Source organism: Diaporthe citri (genome assembly GCF_014595645.1).
Source record: "Diaporthe citri strain NFHF-8-4 chromosome Unknown scaffold_3, whole genome shotgun sequence".
Classification (NCBI taxonomy): Eukaryota; Fungi; Ascomycota; class Sordariomycetes; order Diaporthales; family Diaporthaceae; genus Diaporthe; species Diaporthe citri.
The window spans coordinates 3,638,916-3,666,406 of record NW_025064848.1 but is presented as its reverse complement, the minus strand read 5'-3'; the positions used below and the strand labels follow the sequence as shown (position 1 = coordinate 3,666,406).

Sequence of the window (27,491 nt, the reverse complement as noted above, 5' to 3'; positions counted from 1 at the left end):
GGGCCCAGAGGGCCCCTGCGCACGATCAGCCCCACGGCCCTGACAGGTGTTGGGTGTGGGTGTGTGAACTAGGCCTGGGTGATGCGCTCTGGTTGGCTGCAGCTATGCCACGAGTTGATGTACCGGTGTACCCTCCGTTTTTCCAGTTGCGAAAAGAGTGTTCAAAAAATAAAGAAAAGAAAAAAGGAACAGACCCCGAACCATACTGCAAGCGCGAACTGCAAGCACAGACTACGACGGTAGTTTAAGCTAGTGGGCGAGCTGCCAATCCGCTTACCTCAGCACCTGTATGGACCCACACATATCATCTGCTGAATTATCTGAGGCTGCTCACCATCAACCAACTTACAACATACTTCCCTGTGGTGGCCTTGGTACCACTACGGTGTCCCAAAAGCAGACGCCACTATGACGAAACGACGAAAAACAACCGATTCTGGTAACTTTATCAGAATCGGTGATAAGACAATCTCACTAGAGGGTTATTTCGCTCCCAGCAAGCCAAAGGACAGCAAGAGCGATACCAACGCCACCCACACACCACAGTCAGAGACATCGAAGAAGGACCAGGTGAGGAAGGAGCCAGTGAGGACTGAGCAGCATCGTCAAGGCAAGGGCGACGAGAAGCCTCGGAAAGAGGAAGGAGACAGAGACCTGCTACGGCTGCGGGAGAAGTTGCCCATTTGGGAGCACAGGAACGAGATCCGGGATGGCCTCAGAAAGAACGATGTGCTTATCGTCACGGCAGAAACAGGCTCTGGCAAGAGTACCCAGGTCCCACAGTTCCTCTTCACGGAAGACTGGTGTCGAAAAAGGACGGTCAAGGTACGCTCGGGAGGCAACAGAGTCAACGACGCCTCCGTCGGAGGCGTGATTGCCATTACTCAACCACGGCGGGTAGCTGCGACCACACTGGCTCACAGGGTCTCAAACGAGGCAGGCACGCCGCTCCGCCAGGCAACCGGAAACCGTGAAGGTCTGGTCGGTTATTCAGTACGGTTCGACCACAACGTTCCACGAGGAACGAAGGTCAAGTTCCTCACGGAAGGTATGCTCCTCCAAGAGCTTCTCCGTGACCCTCACCTACGACAGTACAGCGCTGTTATCGTGGACGAAATTCACGAAAGAAGCGTGGACGTCGACCTGCTTTCTGGCTTCCTCAAACAGATTATCTCCGGAGATAAGGCCGGCCGCGGGGGTATCCCATTGAAGGTTGTGGTGATGAGTGCCACCGCAAACTTGGAAAAAGTCCAGTCTTTCTTCACGGTTGAGAAGCCCACCGGGACTCTGAAGCCGGCTACCCTAGACATCCCAGGTCGCCTGTATCCTGTCGAGTTGATCCACACGCCAAAACCTGTTCCTGATATCCAGGACGCTCTGCTAAAGACCATTTTCAAGATTCATACAGAGCAGCCGTGTCCAGGTGATATCCTTGCCTTCCTCATCGGCCAGGAACAAATCGAGACTGCCCAGAAGATCATCGAGGACTACGCCAAAACCCTGGATCCGAAAGTCCCAAAACTCGTGCCAATCCCACTGTTCGGCCAGATGTCTATAGAAGCGCAACAGAAGGCTTTCCAACCCGTCAAGGGCAGGGTTGTCAGGAAGGTTGTTCTGGCCACCAACATCGCTGAAACATCAGTCACTGTGCCGGGCGTCCGCTACGTTGTCGACACTGGGAAGGCCAAAGTCAAACAGTTTCGTGCCCGCTTGGGGATGGAGTCACTCTTGGCAAAACCCATTTCAAAATCGTCTGCCATTCAACGAGCTGGCCGAGCCGGAAGAGAAGCTGCAGGAAAGTGCTTCAGGCTCTATACGGAAGAAGGTTTTGAGTCACTCAAAGACGCGGACTTGCCAGAAATCCTAAGAGTGGACGCTCTGGGTGCCGTCTTGACAATGAAATCCCGAGGCGTTACTGACATCTTCGAGTTCCCTCTCATGGATACACCTGACGATGAAGCGTTCGAGAAGGCTCTGCTTCATTTAAACATCTTAGGAGCCATTGGTGATGACGGATCGATCACCGAGATGGGCGAAAAGATGGCGTCTTTCCCTGTCACGGCTCCATACGGAAGGGTGCTCCTTGCGGCAGCAGACCCCAAGTACGACTGTCTGTTGGAAGCGATCGACATCATTGCCTGTCTCACCGCCGGAGAAGACATCTTTCACCAGCTACGCTCCGAGGAAGAACGAGAGCAAGTCGAGGAATACCGGAAGGAAGTTTATCGCAGAGAAGGCGATCTCCTCACTTACCTTACCACAATCCAGCAATACACAGCGGAGAACTCGGATCGAGCCGATTGGTGTAAGCGCAGGAAAGTCAATGTGAGGGTCATGCGGCAAGCTCTGAACATTCGGAAACAACTACGGGGTCTCTGCCTCAAGGAGAAGATGTTGTCCGAGGCGCCAGAGCCAGATCCTCAGCCTTTCAACCCCATGTCTCCAGATCGCGCTGAGTCCTTGTTGAAGTGTTTCTTGAAGGGGTTCTCCGTGAAAACAGCTATTCTCGCGCCAGATGCCAGCTACGTCACGACACAGGGCAAGCACGTGGTGGCGATACACCCATCCAGTGTCCTGCACGGACAGAAGAAGGAGGCCATCATGTTCCTTGAGCATGTGTTCACGACAAAGAATTACGCGAAGAAAGTGAGCGTCGTGCAGTCGAATTGGATCTTGGAGGCTTTAGAGCCATAGAGTTCTTCACAGGCACGTCACGAGAGATTCCAAGTAGTAGTTAATTAAACAAGCCGCTATTTAAGAATATGAAGATTAGCACCTGCAAGAACGGAGGGTACACCGGTACAGCAATTTGGAGCGTATCACCCATGCCTAATTGGCAAATCCACACCCAACACCCACACACCCACACACCTAACACCTATAGGTATGTGAATTAGGCATGGCTGTTGGCTGTGGTATTGGGTGTATGAACTCTCATGTGGTTTAGTGCTCGAGATGCACTGGTACGCCCTCCCTTTTTGCAGGTGCGAATCTCTGATTCCTATTTAATGCAACAGACGCTACAACGTGAAACCCTTGTGAGGTCGCACAACGCCAATAACGCGCCTTATTGCCATTGCAATATGTTCACCGCGGTCTCCTGCCCGGTATACTCTTTGACCGGGTTCAGCCGATAGAAGGGCAAGCCATCGACATCAACTTCCTTCATTTCATACCCGTAGACTATTTCCCCACGGTCCAGACGCTCCCGAATCATGGCCTCATCGGAAACAGGTTGCCATTCCCGCATCCACTGTGGGGCGGACTCTCCCAAAGCATACGCATCTTTGTTTGCCTGGATCGCCTTATTGCTGATTCTGGTCCTGACGTAGTCGGGAATTGTCCTCAGGTAGTACCGATACTGGACCAGGAGGTGGGCGCAGATCTGTGACTTCCTATGTTCGGTGCCCAACGCGTGCTTGTAGCCATTCAGGCAAACTTCGACGAACGTGACTGCCTTTTCGTACTCGGCCTTGGCGGCCGAGATTAATGCCAGATGCCACACACTGTCGAGAGTCTTGGGGTGAAAGAACCCAAGCAAATCGTCGTATTTGGTCATCGTTACGGCATATAGGTCCCCAGAATCATACAGCCGATTCTGCTTCAGGTACAACTTGGCCAGGGCAGACGTCGCGTCCATGTGTCCCAACGAGTACTCACCGTAGAGACTCTTGTTCCAATCACACACCTCCCATAGCAGCGTCGACGCCTCCCGGAATGCGCCTTGTCTTGTGAGCACTTTGGCCAGTTGCTCTTTCGCGTGGGTCGTTGAATGGTGGACAGGCCCTAGCTCAGCCACCGTGCTCTCGAGCTTTTCTTGTGCCTCTTGGATGGTCATGGACTGACTTTCGTCGACCTGTCGGTCAAAGCTGGTGTCTCGAGCCTGGCTGGCCCGCTGTCGCCAGCGGCGTGCCTCTGCGCTATCCATCCCATGCTCTGTCTCGCTCCACCTCATAAACTCCTCGTAAATATCCGCTGCTGCTGACATGATGTCCTTTTTGGCCAGCACCTCGGCTAATACCATTTTATCTTTTCGGAGATTCCGATCGTCAAAAGGATTATATTCGTCAAGCACAGTCTTCTGACGCACCTTTTCGTCCGCAGTGGTCACGTTTGCTTCCTTAAAAGCCTGCCATTTGCGCTCTTTCAGATAAAGTGTACGCCTGTCGATGACTTCCAAGAGCATCTCCTCTGCCTTGTCGTATTTCCCCTGTGTCTTGTACAAACGTGCGAGCTTTGACATAGCTGAGAACGGGCCACTATGAAGAGGGCCAAAATACGCCTTCCTGTACTCCAATGCCTTCAACATCATCGCCTCGGCGGCATCCAAGTTGGAACTCTGTTCGAAAACAGTCGCCGCTTTTCCAAGTATTCACTCTCAAGAGCAGAGTTTTCATGTTCGGCATTGACGTGCTTCAGGCAGGCTTCCATGTTAGGCAGTATATCGCGGCGGTATCGAGTGCCCTGGACACCATTTTCGAGCTTGATTGAGTCCATGACCAGGCTTTTGGCCGCAACACCCCAGTTGGATCGCTCGTCCCCGTCCATTCGGCTCCTGGCCCATTCGTGCACAAGGACATGCATATTGACGTAGTCGATTGAGATGTCAAATTTGATGAGCGAGAACTCGTTGAGGAAGCCGAGGCCTCCGACGACGTCGGCGCATAGCCAGTCTCTTCCGTCTGGATGCTCCGGTGTGATTTCCGTTTCACAAGTCCCGATAAGACTCTCAAGGTCGACTTCACCAGCCTTGAGCGGAAACTTTTCAGCCCTCCCGAGTTCACAACGGTTCAAAGCTGCCCGTTCGAAAACGATACCCATAACACCCTCATTGTGATAGAAAGAAATCAAGCTGAGGAGCTTGAGCGCATTCGAGGCGTCCTTGACCCTAGCCATGTCCTCTTTCTTGTCGGCGAAGGCCTTGATGGCTCTGTAAGAGATGTTGAACGTGGCATAGACAGCAATATGTCGTTGCTCATCGCCTCCCTTGAAACGCGGGCTGCGGAGCAGCACTTCCTTCTGTTCGTTGAAGACTGCCAGGTACTCATTCAGCGGACATGGAGCCATGTGTATATAGGCCCCAGCTTGATCGATAGCCAAAGGCAACAATCCCAACGCATTGACGATGGACCTTGCCAATTCCCGGTTTTCGGCTACGTCGGTGGCTTTCTGTGCGGATCTGAGGAGTAGCAGTATGCCTTCGGGAGCATCCATGGTATCGATGCTCGCCACGCAATCTGGCCGTAGGCGTGGCTGCAAATTATGCTGTCTGCTCGTGTAGAGGATGTTACCATGATCTCCGTCGGGCAAATACTTGGCGAGACTCGAGGGTGGGGCGTTATCGAACACCAGCAACCACTGTTCTTCTCTTTTCTGCAGCCAGAGAAGGACTTCCTGCACCGGGTCCTTTTTCTCCTCTGAACCGAATATGATCGTGGCTATCTGCTTGTAGCTTTGCTCCGTAGTGACGGCGTCGGTCGCATCCACCCATAAAATATGGAATCTTGCAGTGGTCAGCACTGTGACTAGTAAAGTAGGACGAGACGATATACTCACCTCTTTTCGTTTCTTTCCGTGAACTTCAAGGCGATCTGGGTCTTACCTACGCCGCCCATGCCACGGAGGTGGAATTCTCGCCTAGACGTATCACCAGGCTTACGAGGCCCAAAGTGTTTGTCGAGCCTATTCAGAATTGCTTCTCGGCCTGTGAATATGTTGCTAGATTTACCCCTGCGAATAGCTCTCGGCTCTGCTGGTATGGTGGTCTCTTTGCTCAGACTGCCTATGAAATCCATCAGTCAAGATCATCTTGACACGCCGCGGTGACATTGATGAGAAAAGTCCGTACTTACTGCCGTGAGCAAGGTTCAAGCCTGAGCTTTTGTTCTCCACTAGCACCTCAGCCAGGTCATCAATCGTCTTCTTCACGCTGGGATTTTGTAAATAGTCCCGCGTCCTTGCTTTCAGCTGTCCTATCTTCTGCCAGTCCGAGAGCTCGATGCCTTGAGCACCTCCGTCAACATTCAGACGGAAGTAAGTGTTTTCGAATTCCTCAAACTTGACCTGCCATCTCTGATGGTCCTTCTCCGAGTCCGTGCCGATCTCTTTCATCAACTTGATTGCGCTGATGAGGAACTTGGCCTTCTCCTTCAACTTTTCTCCCCCGGGCGCCATTTCGACTTTGCGAGACCCCGTGCCAAGGCTGACCACGCAGCCGAGCCTGCGTTTTCTGCCGAACAGATTGACAGCCTCGTCCCACAGTATCGAAATTGGATTGTTAGTCCCCAGGGCGGCATCCACGAGCTTCTCCTCCTTGCCCTCCTCGTCCTTGATGGTCATGGGTTTGAAGTACGTGGTCGCTGCTGTGGTCGCCCGGGCCGCTTCGTATATGAGACAGTTTGGATACTTGTCCCCTTCGACATCATAAGTCCTTAGGCAGACCATCTCCTTGTGTCGTTGAGCGGGCATGGTGCAGACGAAGGCATGGCCCTTTTCTTGGCCTGGGCGCCGGCTCCGCATGACACTGCCTTTCTCCTGGGCGCGGACGAGCTTCTTCACGGTCTCTTCGAGAGCCTTCGCCTTGTACTTCTCCGTGAGGCTCCTCCGCCTCTTGGAGAAGATCTCGCTCGCGAAATTGTCGTACGCCTCCAGCGCTTCTTGGGTGCCCATACACAAACGGCCGAGCATGATGGCCACGAGGCTGCGGTCATCTCATATGTCAACTTGCCGGTGATATTGGAAAGGGTGGGAGTTGACTGACCCTCCGGTGCTCGTGCCCCCAACAAGGTGGAAGTAATCGCATGGCTTTGGAAGGCTTGTAAGGTTTCCCTTCTGCTGCACCCTCTTCATTACCTCATCGAGTATGACAAGCTCAGAGACTCCCCTGATGCCGCCGCCATCCAGTGCCAGCAGGTTAACGGGTGCATTCTCACTCGAGGCTGACATTGCCAACTATGCAAAAAGAATAGTGGTACTACTTCATGACCGAAATGAGACTCAAACGACATCACAGAAATCGATCATAAGCTTGAGAAGACATAGCAGCAACACCTACAGGAGTGAGGTCAAGACGGGGTCGCCTGCGACACTTTATGGCCGGAGGGCTGGTTTGGAAGGGCCCAGCGACGCGGTTGCTCCACTGCAACGTAAATTTGCAGCCTCCATTGGTTGTGGGCCCGGTCGTGCATGTTGGGCTGCCTCGAAGGCCTATCGCATGCAGCATCCCGAGCCTGTTGGCTGCGGCCCGGATGCGGCACAGCTCGACACAAGATTCCGGGCGAATGGGCTGCCCCTGCTCGCTGGAGAGACCCATGCCACGCTGGCGCAGACATGTGCGACACTGCCACAGCATGTTCAATAACTTTACGTTTGCTCCAGGGAGTTGTGAGACGACATGATGAGCCGGGCGGACAGAGGCGTGGCATTGTGAAGTGGGAAACTCGGAAGACAAGAGACGGGGAATCGGTCAGTGTGACGCAGTCAGTCGTAAGATACTTCTAGGAGGCGGTGTAAACTACGCGAAAACTACGCCCCACCCGCCGCCTGTGGGGTTAGGCACACAGGGTCGCGCGCTTAACCTGGCGCAAACATACGCACGGTCTATGACCGGTCCAGCGTCATGCTGGGTACCGCTTAATGATCCACCAGTTCCTCGGACCGTACATTGAGGATACCCACTCTGCGATGGCTTCGACTCAGCATCACCTTCACTCCTAGCACCAACGAGATTATTCAATAAGTGATCTCTGAGCTAGTTATACCATTCTCACTTCCTGGGGCCCTGGTTGAAACAAGAGAGAACTCGATCCTATCTCTCAGCAGGGCCATCGGCGCCAATCCTCACACACATCCCCAAAAAGCCATGAACTCATCAAGGCGCCTCCTGGCCTCAGCAACCTCCGCCCGCGGCGGCAACGGCCTCCGGCCCGAGCCCCTCGCCCTGCTGCCGCCAATACCGCTGTACCGGCGGCTGTTCCGCGCCCACCGCAAGCACCTGCCGCAGCAGATGCGCGTGCTGGGCGACGAGTACATCAAGCACGAGTTCAGGGCCCACCGCAACGTCGACAACCCTGCACATCTGGTAAGTTCAGGGCAATGCTCTCGATGAAGTATCCCGATCAGCTTGCTGACATGAGCTGCTCAGATTGGATTTTTGACCGAGTGGCAGCTTTATGCCCAGAAGATAGAGGGCGACGCCTGGGTCGGTGAGAAGTTGGACCCGGGAAAGGTCGAGAAGATGAGCAGTTCGTTGATCCCAGTTCTTCATGCACCCCGAAATTTGACCCTGTGCTGACCTGGTAATTGTAGATCAACAAGTAGGGCAGCTCTACGAGCTGATGCAGGCGATAAAGAAACGCCGCGAGGAAGGGGACCCAGGGGATTCGACTCCATGATGTGAGACGACAGGCTATGTACGGCATGTTGTGTCAAGTATCAAGTGACACCAACGGACACCTACGAGTTCTTTGACCCACACGCAGTATTGATGTGAGGATGGCGGAAATTTTGTGGCGATATATACGTCCGCACACTGGCATTGCTCAAGGATGAAATGCCTATAGCCTTGCCTACACATATTAATAGAATAACAGACCACCCCTCGAGGCCATACAGGTCGATGGCGAAGAACACAACGCAGCCGCAGCTTCCCAACGCCGACATCAAAGAGACCTCGTCCATAACAAAAAGACAGAACCTCCCTTAAATGACTGCCGACTCGTCCAGATACCAAGTGGAGTCAAACGCCTGATCCAGCTCTCGCACCGAGAATCCGTTCCCCAGGTACGCGAAGCGGTTCTGCTTCCCCTTCCCGCTGCCAGCCTCGCAGTCGTATACGTACTCGAAGTCCTCGCCTCGGAGGGTCTCCAGCATGTGAAAGAAGTGCACCCGGCTACCCGGGTGCAACGCGACGACTGGACCGTCCTCCTTGCCCGCCTTGAACCACGACCTCCCAGGGGCACCCCACGCCGTGCGCGGCATGAAGTGTTTGATGTGCTCGTTGAAGTCGTCCACGGCGTCCTGGGTCGGCGCTATGGCACGGATGCGTTCCGTTTGGCACTTCTTCAGGACGCGCACGATATACTTGGCGATGTGCTCGCTCAGTGTGAAGACGGAGCCGTGGCCGATGGGGGCGTTCGGGCCGAGGAATGCTATGATGACAAGGTGGTCAGCGGCCTGCAGACGGTGATCGGTTCAGCAATCGTTGGAGAGTGTGGAGGCTTACTGAAGTAATTTGGCATCCCAGCCACGGCGCACGACATGTAGGCCGTGGGCGTGTCCTCGCTCCATCTGTCCTGGAGGTTGCCCTCACGGCCGACCAAGGGGAACCGCGGCCGGAAGGAGATGTCGAAGCCGGTGGCGCAGATTATTGCGTCGACCTTCAGGACTTCTCCGGAGGCCATCTCGATGCCGTCGGCCACGAATCTCCTGATGTCGCCCTTCACGACCTCCACGTTGTCTTTTCGGAGTGCCTCTAGGTATCCGGGTGCAGGTGTCATTCTTCTCGTGCCGAGGGGAAAGTTGGGTATCAGCGCCTGGCACAGCTTCTCGTCGCCCCCAAGCATCATGGTCATATACTCTCTGATTTTGGCGCTAGCGAATGCTTGTATGGGGCCATCTCTGACCATCTATAAGACAGCGGCACAGTCAGCATGCTTAATTCTACTACCTGGCAGCGTGCATGTCTTACCAGTCTGAAGTTTCCGCTGGTATCTTTCTCGATACTTTTCACGAAGCGCCTGTAGAACTTTGGATCATCCTCGAATTTCCGGATCTGCTCGGGAGTGAAGTTCTCTTTCTCGTCGAGGCTTATCTCCTTCAGGATCTGGCCACCTCCCATCATCGCTTGCCCCTGTCGCCATGGTGGTGGAATCCAGGTTGGCGTACGGACGATGTGGTACAGCTTCTTGACATCTATGCCCATCGTCAGAAAGCGCTGTCCCGAGCGGCCGCGACCTATCAACTAACCTGGCTCGATTGCTGGTAGCAATTGGATTCCGGATGCACCATTACCTATCAGCGCGACATTCTTGTTGGTAAGGTCATACCCTTCTGGCCATGAGGCAGTGTGTACCAAGTCTCCTTTGAAGTCGTGGAGTCCCTCAACGTCGGGCCACTTCCAGTTGCTGTTTGATGTCAGCACTTGCACAGTCACCCAGTGAATACCCAGAGTTGGTTGTCTTGCTCACTTCAGTATCCCTGACGCATTGATCAGGAAGTTTGCCTCATCATCGAACTCGACTCCCGTCTGAAGGTCTTGGACCTTCAAACGCCAAACACTCGTGGCCTCATCCCACAACGCAGCGGTGACTTGGTGTTGTAATTTGATCAAGGGCATCATGCTTTCTTCCTTGCATACCTGGCACAGGTAGTCATTGATTTCCCTGGCTGGGGCGAAGAAATTGCTCCACTCCTTGTTCGGCCGCCACGAGTACTGGTAGCAGTGACTGGGGATGTCACATCGACAGCCAGGGTAGCGGTTCTCGAGCCAGGTACCGCCCACTTGCTCGTTCTTCTCGTATATCTGGGCGTCATAGTCGGTAAGGTTGAGTCGGAGAGTACGAAGAAGGTTGATGCCGCTGACACCAGCGCCGACACAAACGATGCGGATGGGTTTCGGGGTGCCCAGGGGCTGATCGATGACGGTGTAGACCGGATGCACCCCGTTACCGTTAGTGTGTGCGTGGCCGTTCATCGTCGACTTGTCAAGATGTCCTGATGTTTGGTGTAAACGTGCAAAAAGTAGCTCCTCGCGCAACTTTGGATAGATGTAAAACTGTCTTCCCAGGCACTCTGGGCACCGGTGTTGACCGAGGAGTCAAGTATTTATCGAGGTGCCAAACGCCCAGGATCGATTGCAGAAATGGAACCGCTTTTATCGACGCATGGTCCCAGCAGTGGTTAACAAACAGTGTCTTCACCTCGGCCACACTCGAGGCCCTTTGGGTTTCGATCGTCCACAGTCACCACCCAATGATACATGGGATGGCCGGCAAGATGGGCAAATTGAACGCCCCGAAAGAGCGAGAGACATGAAGGGCATCAGGATATCGAGGACTTCATCGCTCCTGCCTCACACGGCAAATCCTAACTCCGCACGTCGCTTGACACGCACGAGTGGAGTCCCCGTATACTTCCAAAGTGCGAAGTTTGCGGCCTGCAAGGCTAAGGATCGGTCCCTGCCAACTGGCCACGCAATGGAACATAAGAAAGAGGGAACCGAGCTCTGTTGGCTGGTTTACGGAGGGCAGATAGATGGCCATCGACCATCAGTCCCCGCCGAGCCCGATCAGGTGGTCTCCCCAGCACGTCTCCATCCTGAGGCCCGGGATATGTCCCGTAGATCATGCAGCCTGGCCGACGGCGTCGATCAGGCTCCGGGAAAGTCCATGAAGAAAACGAGTCGAGAGGCGTTGTAGGCCTTAGGCTCACAGGGTTCACCAGCAGAAGGAAGCCGTTCCCTTGGACTAGTTCATGCGGCCGGACGGTGGGATGGAGGATGCCCAAGGGCGAACTTGAGCGGCATGGCTGTTGGTAGATAGAGGCTGTCGAACCGGGAAACCGGTAGAGAACGCCTCAGTTCCCATAGCACGGTAGTCCGTACCAACAAATCACAAACGCCATGCAGTCGCCAGGGTGTACCCGCTGATTGTGGGTGCAACGAGCGATCTAAGAGGCAGATGCTTGAGTGGATGTTTGGGCGTGGGAAAGTCCCGCCTGGGCGGAAGCGACATCGATCGTAAATTGTCCTATCACAAGGCTCAGCCTCTTCCGACCTGGCCGTGGCGGCGGTGAACAGCGAATGGGACAGGGAGGGGGCCACAACTCAGAACGGGCCAGGATGAACGAGTGACAGAGCTTCCAGACTGTGTGGGTTTCACCGAGAGCCCGGCTTCTGGCCTCCGGCGATACGGCTTATGTTGCGGTATCTAGGTCGGTTGTGAGGGCGATGGGGGCCGTTTTTTCTGAGCTGTCGCGGCTGGGCTGTCATGTGGTCTGCCCGGACTTCCAGCTGCAGCTCTTGGGCGGGGGCAGAGCAATGCGATGCGAGGCGATGCGAGGGGCATGAGGAGGGACCGCCGCGTGTCTTGGTCGACCAGCCACAGGCAGCCACTCCCTTCGCATGTGCATGGTTGGGCATTCCGACTGACATGTCTGCATGTTCAGCTGCAGTGTCTCATCGCGACAAGCTGAAGGAAGGAGGCGCACGAGGTGCAATGAGGTGCATGAGGCGGCCTGGAGGCGGCCTGGAGGCACACATTGGGTGCGATGAGCGTAAGCGGCGCTCGCATTCAGAACCCTGGAACGAGTGCAGTTGAACTTGACCAATTGGAACCAATTGGTGCCCCTGTTCCTCTTGCATGCGATGGCGATGCCATGCCTCGATGCGACTTGTCAACGGCTCTTGACCATAGCCCCGGACCGCCTGTGAAGCGTTCGGCTCCGGGCAGCTGGAGCTTGGGGGACCAGGGGATCCACTACGGAGTGAGTGCTTGGGTGCGCCGGGGTTCTTTTCCCACCCGTAAAAAACGGCCTCAGGTTTTTTTCACACCTGGTATCAACCGCGAGGCGCATGAGTTTCCAGGCTTGCTTGAACGCCACATGTGAAAGCCGCGTATCATATCCAGGATTCGAGACTCCACCACTCATCGCCCATGTCTTTCTCCTTCTCCTTCTCCGGTGATGACATAGATGAGGACGTTTCTGCGCCGCAGAACGTTCCTTCAGTGCCAGCACCGGCTGTCTCAACCTCTAGCGCGTTCCCGGTACAGGGAAAACCTCAGCTGCCTCCAGTACACCATGACCTGGGTCAGATGCTGGCGAAGTTGCCGTCCAAGATAGCATACGGCCTTTTGGATGTGGACTTGGACGGCAAGGGGTCGATACAGATCCCACGGAGAGAGCTTTGGGATGTCAGGGTTCAGCTGATGGCCGAGGAGGACGGAGAAGGCGACGAGCTGGAGCCAGGTCTGGGAGCCCACGATGTCAAGACCGGCATCTACGAGGGAGGATTCAAGAGCTGGGAGAGCAGCGTTGATCTTGTCAAGGTGCTTGCGGCCAAGGACGTTCCCGGGTCCCTGGCTTCGGCACCTTTCCATATCATCGAGGTGAGTGGGCAAAATGGAACTGTCTTCGTAGCGTCCGCCAATCGAGAGGCTCACTGACTTTTGCCTCCTCCATCGACAGCTGGGATGCGGCACTGCGTTACCATCTCTCGCCCTCTTCCAGTGGGCCTTGCTGAGCAGGGCTCAGACAACCAAGGGGTCGCAGGAGGATCAGACCCCCCTGATTCTCACACTTGCCGACTACAACCCCAGCGTCCTACAGCTGGTCACGATGCCCAACCTACTCCTCGCGTGGGCTCTACACCAGCGGCACTACAACCAGCTCATTGAGGACGCCATGTCATCCACTGAGGGTGAGCTGGAGATTACGGAACAGGTCATCGACTCTTTCAAGAGCTCCCTCACTTCGTCTGGCATCGATGTATCATTCATCTCGGGTGGCTGGTCGCCCGAGCTCGTCGAGTTGGTCTATAGCAACTCTGCGTCTCTGTCGAGCGGCGCAGATGCTGTCGGCGCTACCCAGACTCTGATCATGGGCGCAGAGACTATCTATTCTCCCTTTGCCCTGAGTTCTTTCACGGACACATTGCTCTCGGTTCTGCGTAGAGAGCGTGAAGTTGGGTCAAGTCGCCGGGCTACAGCCATCATTGCGGCAAAGAGACTATACTTTGGGGTCGGCGGTTCTCTCGACGATTTCGTGGACAAAATGCGCGACCTCGGAGCTGTCATCAGCATGGTGAGAGAAGAGACCGAAGGGGTGAGACGAGGTGTCGTCGAGTGCGCTCTGCCTTGAAGCACGGTGTAGAGCTGTCACACGGTGTGCAGACATGCTGGGCGGCGAACGATCCAGTCAAGCATACGTGAGAAAGGCTCCAAGAGCCTGAGGAGGCCTGGTCTCTTCGTTGACAGAGGAACTCCGACTCATCAATAACAACAAGGCCCCTCCTGGTCAGACTCGAATTAGGTGGAGAGGCGGTGATTGCTCGCTGTTGAGCGGGTGCTTCACCTCGGCGGCAGCGCGCGTCTAAGGGCAATTTGCGCATAGGGCGCGGAAGCCGCCTTACTGTTAGCGATTCAGAAAGCGACTCGTCCATTTCGGCCGGCAGAGAACGCGAGCGAGTCCTGTACCATCAAGAGTCCGCCGCATACTCCCTACCATGTCCGCTATTACCCGGCCTCATCCTTGAAGCATACCCGTACCGCTAAGTAGCATCCGCGATACGGGCCATTGCGGGGCGCGGCATTAACCCTTCACTCAACAAAATCGTCTCCGAAGAGTTCTGTATGAAGGTTGCCGAGGGACGGTGTGCTCGTTGCCCTACAGATGGCGAGTCGTGCGCTAGTGACTTCCACGGTGTGGAATGCACGATCGTTCGACCATCGGCTACCGGGCTGGGGGTAGCCTCCGTTCGGGAGGCCCGGCCGTTGATGAGCGACGAGGGCAATGCCGGCATGGGCTGTACAAGATGAAGCAAAATCGATTTCCAGAGACCAAAACCAAGCCAGACGCCACCGTCGTAACATTCACCTAGCGAGTACCAATAACAGTAAGATGGTGGTCACATTTCGGTGATCTAAAATACCACCATGCAATATTTTTGCCTGGCGATCTCGGTTTGCAGATCAAGATTCTGATGAAGAAGGGTGAGCGGCGGCGTGTTGCCACGCCACCGCCAAGGGTACATGCTGCAGGGACGGCGTCCTCTACGATGCAGGTACAAGCTCCATATCCCTGATGGGGACCGAGATAATTGGGTCATGCAAAGCTTGGCGGTCTGACACCCTTCTGGGGGCCCGGAAATTTGGGCACGGCTAGGCGTCGGGCCAACTTACCGCAAATGATGGCCTCGACCAGTTTGACTTTTTCCCGGTTTTAAGCTCGCGAATTGCCAACCCTGTCGACTTGGGGGCCTGTCAAAGCCGGCGGCGAACCATAACGACTGATGGGGGTGCCTAGTTCGTCATTAGGGGCTGAGCACAAGGCGTAGGAAAGTGTGACAGGACCAGTCTTGTGTGAGGATGATGGATTGACAAGACAATGTGACAGGAGATGCTGTGTTCTTCTTTTTCTCCATCTGTGCGATGCGAGTATAGTGTAGTATGTGTGACAAGGACAATCAGCTAATGAGTGGGCCGTGAGCAGAGGCGATGGAGCGGCGTGCAGAGACCCACAGGACACAGACATTGCCAGCTCTCCGCGATCAAGGAGGGCGCGGCGCTACGACTTGCCACTGATACGCGATTGATGAGCGAGATGAGCACCAGTGGGAGAGGCTGGGGAAGAAGCAGCGCCTCGTGATTGGCATGGGGTGACGATGCGGGCTGCGACAATGACGAGCCGACGAATTCCTCGGGCGCCGCGACGCACACAAATCTCAGGAGGGATGGAGATGGTACGGAGTACGCCGTATACCTGCCGCGGCATGGGCCAAAAAGGACTGTTCTCGGCACGTCAAAACCTCATGTTGGGAGGCAAGCGCGAGCACACAGCCTCACGGGACGGCCTGGACTGTAGTGCGCAATAGTGCGAGTGTGCCACGCAGTCGAGACAGGAGAGAGGCGCAGCCATGAACGATCTAGCTGCCGTGTGCTTGCAATACGGGGTAGATGGGCGGGCAGCAAGGAGCTGGGCACATGGATGGAATGGACGAGACTGCAAATGAGAATCGATTGCAATGCGTGAAGACGAGCCCAATGAGGCCGAGGACTGGTAGCCTGGGGGGACAACTGGTGCTTTTCCCCCTGAGTCCGCGCTGGCCATCAGGCTGGCGAGGATCCTTGCCCCGGTGCCCTCTTGACCAAGCTCGGCATGGCCTTGACCTGGGCGGCCCTGTCATCCCTGTCAACCCCAGAAGAACCGTGTGTGCCATCGCGCTGGGATCATCTCGCTCATTTTAAGCTAAAGTGGGTCGGAGGCCTGGAGGCGCAATGATTGGGCAGCCCCCTGCAGGAATGAGTCGCATTGTGCTGGTGCCCCGAACGATTCCCACGGTCCACGAGGTTCCTTCTGCGCTTCCGCCTCGACCGGCTCATTTCCTGTCGTCAAGGCTTGCAGCACCGCGCCTGGGCACAGAGCGAAGGCATAAGACTATTTGACTGCCTGCCTCTGCCTGCTCTGCCTCGCTTTCTTTTTTCCCCTCTCCTACCTCCATCCGTACCATATCGTATCGGCGCACACTCGTTGTCACTCTTTCCAACGTGGACTACTGTCTTAATACTCTAATCCGCCACTAATAATACCTCGTAAGTTCCATACCCTTGAACAACGCGGTCGCCCGTCATTCCTCCTCGATTGTTGCGTCGGCCGTGATTCAGTCTCGACCCAAGACAAAACACTCGGGAGCCCTTGGCGTGCCTATTTTTATTTGAGGCGTTGTGCAAACCTTATCTCGAGCCGTCCCTTCCGACTAACACATAACTGTGAAGGTTCTCGACTGTCTTTTTCATCCCCCAACTTTCACCGGTTTCCAAAACAACAAGCCTCAACCTCTCCAACCGCCAAAATGAAGTTCACTGCTGGTTTCATCGCCGTCGTCACGGCTGCCGCTCCCGCCTGGGCCATCCAGCTCACCAACAGCGCCTACGCTGTTGAGGCTGGCAAGCCCTTCACCCTGACCTGGTCCGACTCTGAGGGCCCCGTCACCGTCACCCTCAAGAACGGCGCGAGCACCGACCTCAAGGACGTCGAGGTTCTCGCCTCCGGCCTGACCACCGACTCGTTCACGTGGAACCCCCCTTCGTCGCTGCCCAGCGACACCTACGCGTTCGAGGTCGCCGACTCGAGCTCCAACTCGCCCAACTACAGCCCTCAGTTCACCTTCGCCGGTAGCGCCGCCAGCGCTTCCGTCTCTAGCGCTGCCTCCAGCTCTGTCGCCTCCACCAGCAGCGCGTCTGTGTCCACCACTCTCTCGTCGCTGACCATCACCTCTTCGTCCGCCTCGGCCACTGCCAGCGCCAACTCCAGCGCCACCATTACCAGCACCAACAGCGGCAACTCCACTACCACTTCCTCCTCCTCTTCCTCCACCCGCACGTCCACCAGGACCTCTGCCACCTCCGAGTCCTCGTCTACCTCCTCTTCTACTCCTGGTAAGCCTCGACTTCTCAATTACAACACCTCGTTGCTCATTACTAACGCGTCACGTAGTCAACACCAACGACAGCCAGAAGCTGGGCTCCCCTCTGGCCCTCATCCTGGGCACCATTGTCTCCCTGATGATCTTCAACTAGGAGAACAATGTCATTGTCACAGTCGTCAGACAGATAGACAGACCGAGCTGCTGAAAACTTTTTCTTTCCATTTCGGTAGTGGTACATAATAGGGTTGGACGGAGGGTACATGTGGTTTTAATACGTCGTTCACGTTGTGCATCATGACCTTTGGAACGGCTTCTTGGCCGATGACGGTACGATACCTTGCGGTGAATTGACTAGAGATGAAAATCAAGATCAAAAACTCAATACAACGGGTTATTTTACCCATATCACGAACACTTACCTCCTCTGCTCACATATGATGACGCGGGTGAATGACATTTGCCTGCACAATTGGTTTCTACATCATCTACAGCTTGCCTTCCTGTCTATCGTCACCCTGTCACGGCACACAACAGGACACAACCTTGGAGCTTGCATCTGCAGCCTCCCGTTCCCGGAGCCGCTTGCTCCAGGTTTCGAGGCCGCCAAACCTGCAACGGAGTGGCCCGGCCGGCTGCAGGCGCACCCTACATGCAGTAGTTTGAACGTTGGACGAGGCGAACCGGATCCCGCGTTTCGTTATTTGTTCCGTCTGATGTTCGCACCAAGTGACGACACAGACCTGCGCTGACAGGTCGCCAGGCCGCCAATTCAGGCCCTGGCCTGAGGGGAGACAAAACAAAACAAAAAAGAGGGCCGCGAGGGGGATCGGCAGCCCGCTGGCCGCTGGCTGTGTGGGCCCCACAGCATCTGCCGTGATTGATTGATGAGATAGATGGAGACTTTATCGAACCCTCTCTTTCAACCCCCCTTCCAGCCCCTCGTTTGCAGGCGTGACCGTCTGTTCGCAGCGGTGATCGGAACGTCGCCGTTGATCTCCGTCCCTGTGATTGGGATCGGCCGCGTTTACTTGTTGCTTGCGTATCGGCAGGGCCTTCCTTTTTCCCTCGTGGATTCGGCAACTTGCGAGGGCTCCAGATCTCGGCAGATGCCGCGCTTGTCGCTCGCCGTCGGAATCTCCGGCGTGAAGGGCGAGCGGTATCGCTTTCGGGTGATGCATCTAGAAGACTGGCACGGGGAAGCTAGGTGGTCTTTATGCTCACAAAGGTTTGGGAGTATTATTAGAGCTACCATGTATCTTTTCTTTGTGTGATTGTCTTTTTTTAACGCCATTGCCTTAAGTTGCCTTGCCGTCTGAATATGGTAGTCTATGTATCTGCCTTTATTGTACAACCAACATTTGTCTTCTGACCAGCTACTGCAGAGCCATGTAGGCAAGCCTTGCGTTCCCCAACGCGTGCTCGCGTATTGCGTTTTGCTGATGATTGACGATGTCAAGTCTATGTGTCGATCGACCCCCGAGCTGTTGTGACTTCTATGCCGGTCGACCGCATTCACATGCTTCACGGCCACTCCGTGGACCCCTTTTTGGCACGATGCCTTACAGCTTGGCCTTGACTGGGGCGTCATCGGGCGTGGTCTCCGAAACCACGACGGCGACAACGCAAATGTCATCCACCTTGCCACCCCTCCAGGTCTCCATGGGGTAATACTTCTTGACCTCCTTCGCAAACGGCCCGTCCAGCTTGGTGTTGACGCTCGCCGCCTTGGCGGCCCCCGTGATCGACGTCGCTATCAAGCTCTGGAGGCTCACTGCCTTTCCGTCCCCGTCCCCGCTCGACGTCGTGTTCGTGTAGGACGACAGGTCCGGCCTGACCCTGATTCCCCCGGCGTCGCTGTGAACCCAGGCACCACTGCCCTCCATGGCCGCGCTCACGATGCGCAGTATATCCTGGTTGAACAAATTGTCCCACACACCGTCGGTCGCGAAGACGAGTACATCGCCGTGGCGAAGGCTGAGCCGTGAGACCTCGGCGTCACTGGGCATGTCTGCGAGCTGCGATCCCCCGAACGCCGACATCCGCCGCAGGATCCATGGTGGTATTATGGACAGCTGAAAAGGCGTGTTGAACGCATGTGTCTGTGGTTCCGAGGAGCCGTGGACAGCGTTGAGTCGTAGATGTATATACCCGCTGTCTCCGAGGTTCGCGACCTCGAGGGTTCCGCTGGGCTCGAGAAGCCCAACGATGGCAGTCGACCCGCCGGCTGTGACCGAAGGGTCGGAGCAGATGGCCTCATAGCCTGTCTGCATAAGAGAGCGGGCAGAAAGCGTTTGTGATTTGGAATCGCTACCTGGAGCGTGAGAGTATGCTGCCTCGGCCATGTAGTCGCAGAAACCGTGGGAAAAGTCCGCCGGATCGACACCCGAGTCCATCCACCCGCCAACCCCATCTGCCACGCCGAGGGCGACGCCGCCGGTCCCGTTCAAGCGCGTGACGAAGAAGGCATCCTGGCCGCTGTCGGGGCGGGTGCGCTTGGTGTGCTTTCGAGGAGGTTGGACCCGATTGTAAGGGTTAAAGTGGAATACGTGGGTCGAGGGGTCGTACGGTCGATCTTTCGCAATGTAGGATGCGGCAACGTTGTACGTGAACTGTTTTGTCGGCTGCTGCGAGCCCAGCACCGGTGTCGTGGAGAGCTTCCTATGTGTCGATGGCATTCGAGACGGTGGCCTGACGTTGTTCGAGAGCCTCGGTGCCCTGGAGGAGCGAACAACTGCTGCGAATAGGCTGATATTGAGCACGATGCAGGGCGATATTGGGGGGGTCGCATACAGGGCGCTTACACTGCAGGTGTGGTCGAATTGACTGCGCGAACCTGGTCGTACAGCTGGGTGTTGCCATTGCGCCTTGGCGGCTGGCAGGAGACTGGACGACACTGGCAAGGGGAGGCACTCTCGATTGCGCAAGGCCCGGTGGGGCTTGCTTTACTTTCAGATCGTGTTGGCAGACCGCTCAACAAACACCATCATCGACACGAGTCCTTGAGGATGCCGGAGCGGGCGGCAGACGGGCTGACAGAGAGGATTGGGGGCGGGCGAGCAAGCGAGCCGACTACAAATGTCCGCAGCCGCTGGTTGTCCGTCACGGAAATCATCAATCTAAGAGTCTCACTCCGGACAACCAGCATAGAGTCGGGGATAGAGAGCTCCATAATTAGCACCTAGGCATTATGTCATTAGCCCTCCAGCAGCCACGGCCACCGCGCATCTACCTAGGTATCGCTACGCCGCCGCTATCCAGCCAATCGCTGCTGAACCGTTTTGACCCGGTGAGGCCCGTTTTTCTGAGTCGAAGCAGATGTGCTGTGTTGTTTTGCGGCATGTCGTGGAACAGCCACCCGCTGTTTGCATCCCTGCTTGGTTTGCAGCAGTCTTTGTTGCGCAGGTGGAAGGACAAGGTTCAGAAGACCCGAGGCCTAGCTGTTCCTGAAGAAATCAGAGATTCGCCCTGCAAAAACGGAGGGTACACCGGTACATCGCCAGCACTAAACCACGTGAGAATTCACACGCCCAACACCTACACCCAATACCTACACCCAATTCTGACGCCCAACACCCAATTTGTATACCCAATTAGTACATTTGATTAGATTTAGGTACATAGACTTACTCTGCACATTGGGTGTGTTAATTGAGTGTATGGGTGTTGGGTGTTGGGTGTAGGTATTGGGAATTAGGCCTGGGTGATGCGTTCTAACTTGTAGTTATGGCGCGAGTGATGCACACTACGTTTTTGCAGGTGCGAATCTCCGTATTCTTCCTGAAAGTTATGTGCATCGCCCAATCGATCAATATCAAAGAACAAGTGACTGTAGCAGAGAGCGGAAGGCCGCTAGGCTATGCCGAGGGATTTCGATTTCGTCCGTTGCAGGCGAAACGGGACGGGCTTGCTCCCGGCACGTGATATCCCGGAGAACGGTTGCAAACTTACCAACGAGCGTCTTGTGATTGGCTGGTCGGTAATTTCGGCTACTTCAGAGAGAGAGAGAGAGAAGGCTCCGTGCATGTCGATGACCTCTACAACTTTGGACCATCGCCACAGACGCCCAGACTGCCAAACCGAGTAGGAGGCTTAATCTTGTTGTTTCAGGTCGTGTTTAATCGCTTTTGAGACATTTTCTTCTCTCTATCCACTCAAACGTTATTCTTTTCTCATGAACTGATCAACGCCACGACTTTCACGATCGCGACCCCTTGGCCCGCACCCGTCCACACAAGATGGCAGCTCTCCGCTCCACCTCGACCCGATTCCTGGGTGCTGCCACAAGGCCAATGCTCCGGCCGGCGACGACCCTGCTTGCATCGCGATCCATGGCAAGCGTCTCCGAACCCAAGGCCAAAGTGGAAGAGTCCAACGCGCACGCCTCGCCCGCCGCCGAGGAGTCGCGCCTGAAGAGCTTCCAAATTTACCGATGGAACCCAGACAAGCCGACAGAGAAGCCCCGGATGCAGACGTACACATTGGACTTAAACAAGACCGGGCCCATGGTTCTCGATGCACTGGTGCGAATTAAGAACGAGCTAGACCCAACCTTGACCTTCCGCAGGAGTTGCAGAGAGGGTATCTGTGGTAGCTGCGCGATGAACATCAACGGCATGAACACCTTGGCTTGCCTGTGTAAGTAAACACCAGGAGCTGCCTGCGGTCAAGAGCTCTGTTGTACGAGAAGCTAATTTTGTCTATTAGGTCGAATCCCTGCCGACTCAAACAAGGACATGAAGATCTACCCCTTGCCACATACCTACGTCGTCAAGGACCTGGTACCTGATTTGACGCACTTCTACAAGCAATACAAGTCCATCAAGCCGTATCTGCAGAGGGAAACGCCAGCACCAGATGTAAGATTAGATCCTTCGCAATATGTTTAGACTCTACTGACATCTCCACAGGGCAAGGAATACCGCCAGAGTAAGGAGGACCGGAGGAAGCTTGACGGTCTTTACGAGTGCATTCTCTGCGCCTGCTGCTCAACATCGTGCCCGTCGTACTGGTGGAACTCAGAGGAGTATCTTGGACCCGCAATTCTGCTCCAGTCCTACCGGTGGTTGATCGATTCTCGAGATGAGAAGAAGGCCGAGAGAAAGGATGCCCTCGATAACTCAATGAGCCTGTACCGTTGCCACACCATTCTCAACTGCACACGGACTTGCCCCAAGGGTCTGAACCCTGGCCTGGCCATTGCGGAGATCAAGAAGGAGATGGCTGTATAAGGGAAAGAGGAGAAGGACACACCCGGAGAAAATGGGTTTCTTGTTTCGTTGGTCAATTGGAGGCAGCGATGTGTGAGGATTGAATTGTACATTGGGATTATTCGTATGCCTTCGCGCATGGAATCGGAGTTTACGCTGTGAGAGTATCGACGAATCGAATTTCAGACTTCAGCCGGCCTGTTCCTGCAGCGTGCAACTTCATCTACGACCAGTGCTTGCCATCAAGGCTGGCTCGTTCTTGCCGAATTCTCACAAAAGCAGGGCGAACCGAGGATGGTTACAGCCCGGGAAGGAGTGCCTGCTGGATATCAGCCAACGAATGGACTGGCTCCGACAATCTGCAGGATTGGGCTTGCCGTTGATGGACAGTAATCGTGGTCTGCAGACTGCGGTTGCGGTTTCCTGAGAGCGGTGTTATGTCCTCCCCAACGCCCACTTGTCTAGATCTCTCTTCCGTCAGAGCTGATGAACACGCAGGCTTCTCTCCTTAACACCTCTCCATTGTTTACTGCTCTCGTTGCTCAACCTCGCTCCATCACGCAAATAATTCGAGGTCTTGTGATCTATCAGCATCCTCACCAGTACCAGTACACTTGCACGGATCTTAATCATGGCGACCAAGTCCTTCTTGCTGTCATGCCTTCTCGTGGGATTGGGCATCGCCCAACATCCCATCTTGGAGGGAACTCAGACTCAAGACACCCCAACCTTCACTGTCCCTGCGGGTTTCGCGACCAGTACTCCTCCTGGCTTTCGTCCATGCAAGTTAACGCCAGAGGATCTCGCCAAATTGGTTGAGCTTCGTCTTCGCGTCGCAAACATGTCAGAGGAAGACGAGAAGAAATGCACACCTCGCCCTATTGTCCCGCATATCCCAGAATGTGAGCCGATCCATGAATTCGATGACTTCGTCGCCTTCCTCAATCGGAAGTGCTCTGGACCTCAAAGCAACGCGCTCTCACACATCCCTGAGAATGCCAATAGCGACAGCAGCGACTCTGGGACCGTTGAAACTGCCGACCACAGCTCATTCAGTCTGGAGCAGCGGGGTGTAGACGAGCCGTACCATCCCTCCCTGAAGCCAATCTATGACGACTGCAATGTCTTGGGAGGACCCGGAAAAACACACAATGTACGTTCTTGCAGAGCTCGAGCGTGCCTTGCGCGAAACGGAACCGTGGATCCCGTTCTGCCAGGATTCGGGGTCGGGCAGGGTCGATGAACTCTCGTCCCAGCCTAATACTATCGACAATGATTTACTTGATGAGATCTTCGACACGGACGGCGTGGTCCCAGTCGCTGACGACGACGACCTCCCCCGCCGACCCCAGGTGACCGCCGCTCCTGAGGCAACGCAAGCTGCTTGGCCCATCGAAGGGTTTCCTTGGGTAGACCTGGAGCCGTTCTTCCAGGAGTGCGAGCATGCTGATGGCTTCGATTCTCTAGAAGATTGCGTGTACGAAAAGATGAGGGAGGATGTGTGCTCCAGCAACCCCGGAGACGAATCATGCCAGGTCCCTCGGGCGACCTTGATCAATGAACGCGACTTGCCTCTCTACACCAAGGCCGCCGCCCTCAGATATTGATGTTCATGACATCGTCGTCGGGGAATGAGACCTTTTCCAGGAACGGTTGAGTCAATGGTCCGGCGGTACGATATCTCATGAGCCAGGGAAATGGGCGAGAGAATAGAATCACACAGAACGTAGGCCGATTCTCATAGGATTACCTAAAAATCATCAATGCAATAGGTTTCTCCTGAGACCTTTCCGTCTCATTCTCGATTCTCTCCCAGTGCAGTGCAATACGCTCACTACGACCGGGGGATTTTCGCTGAAGACCATTTTGCTCCGTCTACTTGTCATCTATCTGTTTTCTGGGTGGCAATAAGAATACCAGACTTCTCAGAAGGATGAATACAGGCAAGACACTGAGAAATGTTGTTTTGGATGACGAGACCCTTGTTTGTGTTGTCATTTAATCCTTCTCACTCCTCGCTCACAGCTCCAGCCTTTACTTCTTTCCCATCTTCTCCAGGTAGGCTTGCACGTCGATTTGCTTGAGCAAGTTTGCTTTGTCGTGGACCTGTTGCTCTATCTCAAGCTGATAGCTCTTCATCTTGTCGTGCAAGTCGGGTATGAACGCTCCCAAGAAGCGGATGGCCAGGAGCGCCGCGTTTGTGGAGTTGTTGATCGCCACCGTTGCGGTGGGCACGCCTCTCTGGAATGGTCGTTAGCAGATGGACAACAGGGACACTAGGAAGGGTATAGGGGAGAAAGGAAAACTCAGATACGTACAGGCATCTGCACAATGCTCAGCAAACTGTCCAGCCCATCAAGATGTGTCGCCTTGACAGGCACACCAATGACAGGCAAGGGGGTGTACGCCGCGATCATGCCCGGCAGGTGGGCAGCTCCGCCCGCGGCGGCGATGATGACCTTGATTCCCTTCGAAGCAGCCTCGGTGGCCACCTCAGCCATCGTGCTCGGCGTCCGGTGCGCGGACGTGATGTCCACGGTCCAGGGAACGCCAAACTGGTTCAGGATGTCGATCCCGGCCTTGAGCACAGGCAGGTCGGAGTCGGAGCCCATGGTGACCAGGACCAAGGGGTCCTTGGCTGCCGGTTTCGCTGCCTCTGTTGGTCGGAGGGCTTTGCTAGACGCCTGGAGGCGCTCCTGGCGGATCTCGTCTGCGGTCTGGATCAGAGGCTGAGCGAACTTCTCCAGCTCCTCGATGGGGCAGGATCCGGTGACGGTGATGTGACCAATCTTTCGACTCGGCTTGGACTCCTTGCCGTACATGTGTGGGTACACGGCTTTTCCTTTGCCGTGCAAGTTTTCGGCTTGCTCGATGAGTCTGTGGTGAGAATCGGGGTTGGCGCCACCCAGGACATTCACCATGATACTTGATGATACTTGCGGCTCCAAGACCTCTGGGAAGGACTTGTCCAGAATTGAGTAGAGCTGTGCCTTGTACTGTGACATGTGCGGCACGGCCTCGATGGTGTAGTGACCGGAGTTGTGTGGCCGGGGAGCGATTCTTCAATGATGTTAGCAGATCGAAAATCGATGCATTCGAGGATGTGGAACTCAGAATAGTAGGCCATAGAACTCACTCATTAACCAGGATCTTGCCCTCCCTGGTCAAGAACATCTCCACGGCGAAGACGCCCCTGCCCCAAAGCTTCTCGACCACATCGCAGGCAACTTTCTGTGCCCGCTCACAGATTGGAGCAGGGACAGTCCGAGGTGGCATGAAGACCTTAGAACAGATGTTGTCCTCGTGTATCGTCTCGACTGCTGGATAGGGAATGACGCGTTTCGTCTTGCCCTGGTTATCCTCTGTCCGGACAACCATGACGGCCAGCTCCAGCTCGAACGGCACCCACTTCTCCGCGTAGCAAGAGAGCGTGCCGAATTCCTCGAATGCCTTGTCTATGTCCTTCTCATCCGATACCTTGAAGTTTCCCCTCCCGTCGTAGGAGCCTTTCCTAGCCTTCAACATGAAGGGAAACCCGAACTTCTGAGACGCTTGCTGCAGCGACGCAGGCATGGTAGCACCGCCCTCGATTGCCATCTGCTCAGCTATGGGTAGGCCCTCCTTGCGCAGGTGCTCCTTCTGGTCGAACTTGTCCTGGATCAGCCTGAGCGTCTTCCAAGACGGGTGCACGGCAACTGTGCCCTGTGCATCGATCTCCTCGAGGACCTCGGTCTCGATGTGCTCAATCTCAACCGTCAAGACGTCAGTCTTGGCCGCCAGCTCCCGGATTTTGGACGCATCCTTGAACGAGCCGGTGACATGCTTGCTGTTGCTGTTGATCTGCTTGGCGGGGGCGTTCTTCTCGTCCAGGATGGCTATCTCGATATCGAGAGGAGACGCTGCCTCGCACAGCATGCGGCCTAGCTGGCCGCCACCGAGAAGACCAATTACAGTCATTTTTTTGCGGTCCGTTTGCCCTGTGTGGGGAGGATTGGAACAAAGAAATCTCCTGCGACTTCGAAAATGACAGATTGGACAGACGACTTCAGTTGCTTTCCAGAATCAATGGTGACTGAATTTGGGAGAGGGTGGGCCCTTTTGCCGCGTCTGGGCCAATCAAGACGCGGCATTTGCGGCTTCTATGCCCCAGCGCTCTTTAGGGTTGTAAATTAGCTTCTTAGTTTTAGTTAAACTAATTTAGTTTTTTAGTTTTTAGTTTTCATTAACCTTAAAAAAATTAAGTTAATTTTCTTAAATGGTGGTTTAAAAGTAAAATATTTTAAATTTTTTTTTAAAAGAAAAAGAAAATAAATATTTGCACTGGTAGGAATGAATGGTGTGGATCCGTAGATAGCGGGCAGGCAGCTGCTTATATAAGCAGCATTGCAGCTTAAAACATTAAAGGCACTGCCCTTTAAGCATAATTAGTAATTAAGCAACTTATATATTTATATTATATAATTTATAACGTTTTTTATAATTATTATAATGCTATTTAATAAGTTAAATGCATAAAAAGTATAAAAATAATTATTTTTATTAAGAAAACCTTATTAAAATACTTATTTAATAAAAATTATAATTATAAACCTTTACATTATTAATTAATAACCTTTTTTAAAAGTAATAACCTTTTAAGTAATTAAAATTCATTAAATTATTATTATTAACTTTATTTTTTATTAATAATTTATTTTTAAAAAGTAACTTTATTAATTAATTTATATAATAATAATATTTATATTAAAGTTATTATTTATAAATAAATATTTATAAAGTTAATTAAAAGTTATAATAATAAATATTATAATATTTTTTATTAATAATTAATAAAATTATAATAATATTAATATATTATATATTTATATTTATATTAATATATAATATTATATTTATATTTATATTTATATTAATATATTTATATATTATTTATATTTATATTATTAAAGCTTTTTTATTATATATTTATTTATATATATATTTATATTATATTATAAGCTTTTATATTAATATTAATATTATATTAATATATAATATAAATTAATTAATTTTTAAAAGCTTATTAATTATTTTAAAAATATTACTTAATAAATAATTTAAATATATAAATAAAATAATTTTTATATTATTTTTATTTAAAT

The 27,491-nt window shown here is 53.7% G+C and overlaps 10 protein-coding genes across 10 annotated transcripts; 6 read left to right on the top strand and 4 right to left on the bottom strand.

The window, feature by feature from the left end:
- Nucleotides 1–408: 408 nt before the first annotated feature.
- Nucleotides 409–2,694, top strand: INS49_008584 (uncharacterized protein; the record flags this gene model as incomplete). The annotated part of the gene is made up of 1 exon (XM_043169324.1): nucleotides 409–2,694. One exon carries the CDS (start codon nucleotides 409–411, stop codon nucleotides 2,692–2,694), a length of 2,286 nt encoding a protein of 761 aa, XP_043027004.1.
- Nucleotides 2,695–3,067: 373 nt separating this feature from the next.
- Nucleotides 3,068–6,687, bottom strand: INS49_008583 (uncharacterized protein; the record flags this gene model as incomplete). The annotated part of the gene is made up of 4 exons (XM_043169323.1): nucleotides 3,068–4,339; nucleotides 4,411–5,503; nucleotides 5,557–5,782; nucleotides 5,853–6,687. 4 exons carry the CDS (start codon nucleotides 6,685–6,687, stop codon nucleotides 3,068–3,070), a joined length of 3,426 nt encoding a protein of 1,141 aa, XP_043027003.1.
- Nucleotides 6,688–7,861: 1,174 nt separating this feature from the next.
- Nucleotides 7,862–8,393, top strand: INS49_008582 (uncharacterized protein; the record flags this gene model as incomplete). The annotated part of the gene is made up of 3 exons (XM_043169322.1): nucleotides 7,862–8,080; nucleotides 8,144–8,243; nucleotides 8,308–8,393. The coding sequence occupies 3 exons, from the start codon at nucleotides 7,862–7,864 to the stop codon at nucleotides 8,391–8,393; spliced, it is 405 nt and encodes a 134-aa protein (XP_043027002.1).
- Nucleotides 8,394–8,700: 307 nt separating this feature from the next.
- On the bottom strand, nucleotides 8,701–10,693 carry INS49_008581 (uncharacterized protein; the record flags this gene model as incomplete). The annotated part of the gene is made up of 5 exons (XM_043169321.1): nucleotides 8,701–9,149; nucleotides 9,224–9,626; nucleotides 9,689–9,912; nucleotides 9,967–10,124; nucleotides 10,188–10,693. The coding sequence occupies 5 exons, from the start codon at nucleotides 10,691–10,693 to the stop codon at nucleotides 8,701–8,703; spliced, it is 1,740 nt and encodes a 579-aa protein (XP_043027001.1).
- A 1,960-nt stretch (nucleotides 10,694–12,653) lies between these two features.
- INS49_008580 (uncharacterized protein) lies at nucleotides 12,654–13,857 on the top strand (the record flags this gene model as incomplete). The annotated part of the gene is made up of 2 exons (XM_043169320.1): nucleotides 12,654–13,106; nucleotides 13,186–13,857. 2 exons carry the CDS (start codon nucleotides 12,654–12,656, stop codon nucleotides 13,855–13,857), a joined length of 1,125 nt encoding a protein of 374 aa, XP_043027000.1.
- Nucleotides 13,858–16,567: 2,710 nt separating this feature from the next.
- Nucleotides 16,568–17,294, top strand: INS49_008579 (uncharacterized protein; the record flags this gene model as incomplete). Its single annotated transcript, XM_043169319.1, has 2 exons — nucleotides 16,568–17,153; nucleotides 17,212–17,294. The coding sequence occupies 2 exons, from the start codon at nucleotides 16,568–16,570 to the stop codon at nucleotides 17,292–17,294; spliced, it is 669 nt and encodes a 222-aa protein (XP_043026999.1).
- Nucleotides 17,295–18,702: 1,408 nt separating this feature from the next.
- INS49_008578 (uncharacterized protein) lies at nucleotides 18,703–19,818 on the bottom strand (the record flags this gene model as incomplete). Its single annotated transcript, XM_043169318.1, has 1 exon — nucleotides 18,703–19,818. The coding sequence occupies one exon, from the start codon at nucleotides 19,816–19,818 to the stop codon at nucleotides 18,703–18,705; it is 1,116 nt and encodes a 371-aa protein (XP_043026998.1).
- A 1,560-nt stretch (nucleotides 19,819–21,378) lies between these two features.
- Nucleotides 21,379–22,371, top strand: INS49_008577 (uncharacterized protein; the record flags this gene model as incomplete). Its single annotated transcript, XM_043169317.1, has 3 exons — nucleotides 21,379–21,778; nucleotides 21,848–21,999; nucleotides 22,051–22,371. The coding sequence occupies 3 exons, from the start codon at nucleotides 21,379–21,381 to the stop codon at nucleotides 22,369–22,371; spliced, it is 873 nt and encodes a 290-aa protein (XP_043026997.1).
- An 820-nt stretch (nucleotides 22,372–23,191) lies between these two features.
- INS49_008576 (uncharacterized protein) lies at nucleotides 23,192–23,957 on the top strand (the record flags this gene model as incomplete). Its single annotated transcript, XM_043169316.1, has 2 exons — nucleotides 23,192–23,503; nucleotides 23,568–23,957. 2 exons carry the CDS (start codon nucleotides 23,192–23,194, stop codon nucleotides 23,955–23,957), a joined length of 702 nt encoding a protein of 233 aa, XP_043026996.1.
- Nucleotides 23,958–24,384: 427 nt separating this feature from the next.
- On the bottom strand, nucleotides 24,385–26,307 carry INS49_008575 (uncharacterized protein; the record flags this gene model as incomplete). The annotated part of the gene is made up of 3 exons (XM_043169315.1): nucleotides 24,385–24,591; nucleotides 24,669–25,410; nucleotides 25,487–26,307. 3 exons carry the CDS (start codon nucleotides 26,305–26,307, stop codon nucleotides 24,385–24,387), a joined length of 1,770 nt encoding a protein of 589 aa, XP_043026995.1.
- Between the last annotated feature and the right edge of the window lie 1,184 nt (nucleotides 26,308–27,491).